Here is a 6,491-nt window from a genome sequence, read left to right on the forward strand (position 1 = left end):
TGATTCACATTTGGTTCACATATGATTCACACTTGGTTCACACATAATTCACACACTGTTCACACACGTTTCACACTTGGTTCACACATGCTTCACACATGCTTGCTTCACACATTTATTTCTTGTTTCTTTTGGCTAGTTTTACCTAATAACCTTTGGATTTCGAACCTTTTGTCATATGTTATATAGGTCAAACACATATAAATATTTTGGTGTTATATAATGGATCGTGGGAACAAGTTTTGAACGAAGGTTGGTCATTTAGTGCTAAACAAAGCAAGGGTATGAAGGTGCCAAAGACTATCACTTACAATAGTCTTGTTGATCAATTGTATACTTTAATCGGAGCTGACAAGTCTCGTATTGATCTTGACTTAAATGTAATCTATCATTTTGGAAGTAAAGGTATCCCTCCATCTTTAATTAGTAATGATGATGATGTTGCTTTTTTTCTTGATGAGATAGGAACATCTATCAATCATCGGACACCCCTATGTGTGTCTACTATAGAGAAGAGAAGTAATGATCCTTTGGTTACTAAAACACGTGAGTTGTATACTATTCCTCCAGTTGAAACCAAAGTGAATGATGATTTTTGCATTGATGGCAATGAAAACAGTTGTGATGATGATAATAATGATGCAGATGGCAATGAAGATAGTTGTGATGGTGATAATAATGATGCAGATGGCAATGAAGACAGTTGTGATGATGATAATAATGATGCATTAAGCTCAGATGATAATGAAAATATTGATAGGTCTACCTGCAATGATGTACTTGTGAAGCATAATTTACAACAGTCGACCTCCAATGAAGTATTGAAGAGCCATGATTCCTCAAATAATAGAGGTCGTAAAGTAAGATAGGTTGGCGAATATAATCTATGGAGTACTCCACTTTTGTTGAATCAAGGGGAAAAAGGCTCTACTTCAGCCTCAACAGCTCAATTACTGACATCTTCTTCGAGTATCAATTCGTGGGAAATAAAAGAGGGTCAAATATTTGAGAACAAGCAAGAGTTGAAGATGAAACTCCATCTTTATGCATTAAAGAAAAACTTTGAGTTTAAAGTAAAGAAGTCTGCGAAAAATATATGGTGTACAGTATGTGTTGATGATAAATGCAAATGGAGGTTGAGGGCTACAAAATTGGTTAATTCCAATATGTTCGAGGTTCGTAAATTTTTCGGTGAACACACATGCTCATTGGATGTTCGACATAAAGATCACCGTCAGGCATCCCCATGGCTTATTGGACATGTCATAAGGAGAAAATTTGAGGGTGATGATGTTAATTACAAGCCAAGGTCAATTGTAAAAGATATGAGTTTATCATATGGAGTTCATATGAGCTATGCTAAAGCTTGGAGGTGTCGAGAGCATGCATTGGCTTACATAAGAGATACACCAGAATCATCATTTCAGAAACTTCCCTCATTTCTATACATGATGGAGCAAAAAAATCCTGGAACTGTTACTCATTTGCAGATGGACAATGAAGGTAGGTTCAAATATTGCTTCATGGCCTTAGGTGTTTCTATAATGGGGTTTAAAACATATATTCGCCCAGTTATATGTGTAGATGGAACCTTCTCGACTACTCGGTGTGGAGGTACTTTGTTATGTGCCATGGGACAAGATGCTAACAAGCAAATATATCCAATTGCATTTTCAGTAGTTAACTCAGAGAATAATGACTCATGGTTGTATTTTCTACTGAGGTTGAAGGAAGCGATTGGTGAAGTGGAGAATCTAGTATTCGTGTCTAATAGACATACTAGTATAGCAAGTGCCTTGACTAAAAATTTTCCTGAGGCACACCACGGTGCTTGTATACATCATGTTAGCATGAATATCCGTGCGAAGTTCAAAACTGACCATTGCCATGAAGAATTCTTCCTTGCAGCGAAAGCTTATAGAAAGCGAGAGTTTTTACGCCATTTTGAGAAGATTAAATTCAAAGATCTTGCAATTGCTCAATAATTAGAGAATCAAGTGGGTTTTGAAAAGTGGGCTCGTTCTTTCTTTCCTGGTCATCGATATAATTTAATGACTACAGGTATTGCCAAAAGCTGGAACAATGTCATTGCTGAGGCACGTGGGTGGCCAATTACTTGTCTCATGGAATTTATGAGGCACACTTTACAAAAATGGTTTTTCGAGCGTCGAACTGCAGCATCAACGGCTACAAGTCCTCTTGCCACAGAAGTGGAAGCTGATTTGCGAAAGTTAGCAGACAAGTCCACTACCTCGTTCTCTTTTCCGTCTAGTCAGTATGAAATAACAATATTGGATGGTGATCTTGATGGAGATGTCGACCTGAGGAGGAAAACATGTAGTTGTAGAAGATTTGATTTGACAGGTCTTCCTTGTGAACACGCTCTAGCTGGTGCTCGAGATCGTGGCATTAGTCCATATAGTTTATGCTCCAGATTCTACATAGTTGAAGCATGGTTGTCATCCTATGGTGGATCTGTATATACGCTGGGTAATGAAGAATCTTGGGTGATACCAAATGACATAGGAAGTATGATGATAGCTCCTCCTTTAGTGAAGCAGAAGGCTGGTCGTCCAAAGAAGAAACGACGTTTATCAAAGGGTGAGAAGAATAGCAAACAACATAGATGTAGTAGATGTGGTGTCCTGGGCCACAATCGAGTGACATGCACCACTGTTTGTCCCCCGCCGTCTAGACATGCTTAGTTTGTACTTTTATTGTTTTACTTTGTACTCTTCAATTGCGGAATTTGAATTTTTAGATTGGTTCAGTAATACGACTTTTTGTGTTAAAGTTTGTTGTTTCGGACACACCTAATTCATATTCACACATAATTCACACCTAATTCACACCTAATTCACACATTATTCACACATATTTCACACGCGGTTCACACATAATTCACACATAATTCACACCTGGTTCACACCTAGTTCACACATAGTTCAATTCCGATTCACACATATTTCAATCCTGATTCACACTTAATTCACACCCAATTCACACATAACTTAATAAGATAAAAGTGACAAAGATTTATCCATTCCACCATTAAGATGAAATAAACGAAGTCATTCAATACCATTTAATGAGATGAAGTTGACATAGTTTCTTCATACATTCAAAAGTAAGATACATATATTTAAATAAAAGACAACTATGGTTGTAAGTTATGGTAAAACAAATCTACACAAGTCTTTTTTCTAAAGAAATCCATGTTGTCGTCATTTACTTCGGATAGCGGTTTTTTGGCTAGCAAGTACTCCAGATGTTTGATGACATATACCCCACAATCGCCACTGCAAAGGAAATAAAGTTTTTTAATTATTGGAAGACCATATTGATTATTGGAAGACCAAAGTCTTTTAATATAAATATGGTTAACAGAGTTATACCTAGTTTTGTTCTGTGGCACTTTTTCTGTGCCAAGTCTTGTGAACTCAAAACGCACTTTCTGTGCTTGTAGTTGGACATCTTTCCTATGGCTTAACAGCCCATTGGATTGAATTAGAAATGGTAGCATTTTTCCCCATCTGCTCATTTTATTCTCAAACTCCTTGTTGGAGACCACAGTGATATCAGAGTCATAAGCTTTTATAAGACAGCTTGTCAATGATATCTCTAACAACACCCAATGTGTCCCAGAAAAATTAATTGGGGTAAACACTTCGTCAATGTCTTTCCAACTCCTTTTGAAATTGTTATCATCACCTACCAAGTAATCAAGCACTTCTTGTGGCCAAATGTAGCTTGATTTGATTTTCTTCTTGTTGAATTGTTCCCAATGTGGTTCGAAGAACTGTTGGAACATAGAATCCACGATGGTGAATCTTTCGGAGTAAGCTTCTTGTAAGTGTACACTCGTTCTTTCATCAATCCTAAAGCTGCATCAATGTGATGCATGCCAAATATTATAAGTATATATACATTCAAATTATATATATTTTAAAAAAAAAATTATTTCAGTAGTCTTACCAGTCCGTCCAGCCATGTATGTGGTGTAAGTAGCTGAATAAACCATTTCGCAGTGCACGAACCAGCCAAGAGAGAAATAGGCTTATCATTCTTTTTTAAACCAATTACCCATTTCTTAAAACGTCTCATTTGCTTTTCGTCATATGGCTGTAGGGGATTAATTTCACAATGATCAGTTACAAATGTCTTTGCTTTCTTTTTCTTCTTAGTTGGATCAGTAAACTCGGAACCAAAAATTCTTTTCGTTGGAACCCTCCTTCTCATGAATTCCACCCCAGCCATATCTCTAGGAGATACCACCTTACAGCTAGGGCTATCTTCTCCAACAACGTGCTCCATAATAAATGTACGGTGTGGTGAAGCAAGATGCTCATCTGATAATGAATCCTCAGAATCACTACCTTTACGTTGCGAGAGCACTAATTCAATTAGATAATCCAACTTCTCCTCCATTCTTTGTTGGTTACTTTTCAAAGTGCCAATATCAGCTAACAACTTTTCATGGTGGGTGTTAATTGGAGTTGGTATCTCTTTCTTGTCTTGCTCGTGACGATGCCCATCTGCTACATCGGGCTTTGTGGGAGATTCCTCACGTTCTTCCCTTTCAAACTCCAATTCCACATCATCGTCTACAAAGCTAATAACACGTCCCATGAGTAGTTCATCTGGTCCTTGAATAATAGAGTCATGAAATTCTTTCTCTTCGGGTCTTGGATTGAGCGTGGCCTTCACAAGATTCTGCAACAAAATAATAAATTAATAAGGTATAAACATTACTTATAAATCACAAACTCAAATAAAATCTTGACGACTTACACTTTTTTTCTTAAATAAACCTTCAATATCTTTCTCTTTCAGCATTTTATGCGCTGACCAGCTAAGCATTCTTGGAAAGGCCAGGGGTTGTTGATCAGCAAATGCAGAGAACTTTGTGAAAATTTCATAGGCCCAATATTGCAGAGCAATGGCATAACCATAAATTGTGTACTGAGGTGCTGGTCTTTTTCTCTTTTGCTCAACATTCTTCAAGTATTTATTCCTTAGCCTTTCCATATATTTTGCCAAGCCGAATAATGTCTTCTCGTACGATAATCTCCCCCAAGGATAGTTGAAGAAGTCATCTTCATTTTCCACGATGGAAAGGACATCAATAAAGCATTTCTTCTTTGGTTCACTAGGTAATAAAAGAGAGTCTACCAAAAAACATAGACCTAATTTCCATACGTCTTCTTTCACATCGCACCTTTTGAATCCATCTTCCAACTCTTCAGAAGACAAACATTCTTTATTGTTCAAGTATGTCTGGAGAAGTCTTTTACTCTTGGTCATTTCTTTATACTTTGCATGATCCAGAGAAATTCCACAATTCAATCCAGTGATCAAACCAAATTCACTAATTCCAAACCTTGTATTCTGACCACAAATATTAAAATTCAAGCAGTATTCGTTCTTTCCTCTACCAACAACTCTCCTAAGCAGTAACTGGTGAATAATAACTCCAGAATATTGTAGAGGCGGAGCTAAGAAGAATTGCTTGAATGGTGACTGTTTCGCTCGTTCCAACAAGTCAAATGTCGTGAACTTCGCTATTATTGTACTCATAATGCTCCCTCCCCTATACACAGCCTTTGCTGGATAATTCCTTTCAGTAGGAAGCATGAGGAGTGACATCTGAAAAGGTAAATTAAATAAGCGCTTAATACATAACTCAGATATATTCACACTTTCTTCACATACGGTTCACACATTATTTACACATGGTTCACACATGGTTCACGCATAGCTCACCCAAATTCACACCAACCTCACATAATTCACACACAGTTCACACACAGTTCACACACAGTTCACACATAGTTCACACACAGTTCACACACAGTTCACACACAGTTCACACATACTTCACACATAGTTCACACACAGTTCACACATATTTCCTCAAAAGTTCCCAAAATACAGTCCCATTCCTCATTCTAGTCAACCTTTTCTTGGTTATATTAAAGAAATATATGTATATATATATATTCATGATTTCAGCCGAGGCCATACCATAATACACATCACTTAGAAATTATTTCAACACTTCAAAATAAGACAGTACAATTTGATATTGACAGTATGTACAAGTTTCTCATCATACTCTTGCCTCACTACAAGGAAATAAGTCTAATAATGGCTTATTATAATCAAGAAAGGGTTCAAGAATCACTTTTAATAGGGTTAGTTAGTGTAGTTTCCTTTTATAATTCACACATTATTCACCATAAGTTCAAAACATGGTTCACACACCATTCACACCAAATTCACACATGGTTCACACATCATTCTCACATTGTTCACCATAATTTCGGAACATGGTTCGCACATCGTTCACACTATTCACACCAAATTCACACACTATTCACACTAAAATCACACATGGTTCACACCAACTTCACTTCATACATGGTTCACACCACAATCACACATGGTTCACACCAATTTCACACATTGTTCACACTGAAATTACATATGGT

The 6,491-nt window shown here is 36.9% G+C and overlaps 3 protein-coding genes across 3 annotated transcripts; 2 read left to right on the forward strand and 1 right to left on the reverse strand.

Annotated features, from left to right (window-relative positions):
• The first annotated feature begins 284 nt into the window (after positions 1-284).
• Positions 285-1,985, forward strand: LOC133800084 (uncharacterized). The gene is made up of 2 exons (XM_062238058.1): positions 285-705; positions 916-1,985. The coding sequence occupies exons 1-2, from the start codon at positions 285-287 to the stop codon at positions 1,983-1,985; spliced, it is 1,491 nt and encodes a 496-aa protein (XP_062094042.1).
• Positions 1,986-2,051: 66 nt separating this feature from the next.
• On the forward strand, positions 2,052-2,705 carry LOC133800085 (uncharacterized). The gene has a single exon (XM_062238059.1). It carries the CDS (start codon positions 2,052-2,054, stop codon positions 2,703-2,705), a length of 654 nt encoding a protein of 217 aa, XP_062094043.1.
• Positions 2,706-3,157: 452 nt separating this feature from the next.
• LOC133800086 (uncharacterized) lies at positions 3,158-5,646 on the reverse strand. Its single transcript, XM_062238060.1, has 4 exons — positions 4,792-5,646; positions 4,019-4,713; positions 3,396-3,884; positions 3,158-3,299 (listed from the first exon to the last, which is right to left on the reverse strand). The coding sequence occupies exons 1-4, from the start codon at positions 5,644-5,646 to the stop codon at positions 3,158-3,160; spliced, it is 2,181 nt and encodes a 726-aa protein (XP_062094044.1).
• Positions 5,647-6,491: the final 845 nt, after the last annotated feature.

This window comes from Humulus lupulus, chromosome 9 (assembly GCF_963169125.1).
Source record: "Humulus lupulus chromosome 9, drHumLupu1.1, whole genome shotgun sequence".
NCBI classification, from domain to species: domain Eukaryota; kingdom Viridiplantae; phylum Streptophyta; class Magnoliopsida; order Rosales; family Cannabaceae; genus Humulus; species Humulus lupulus.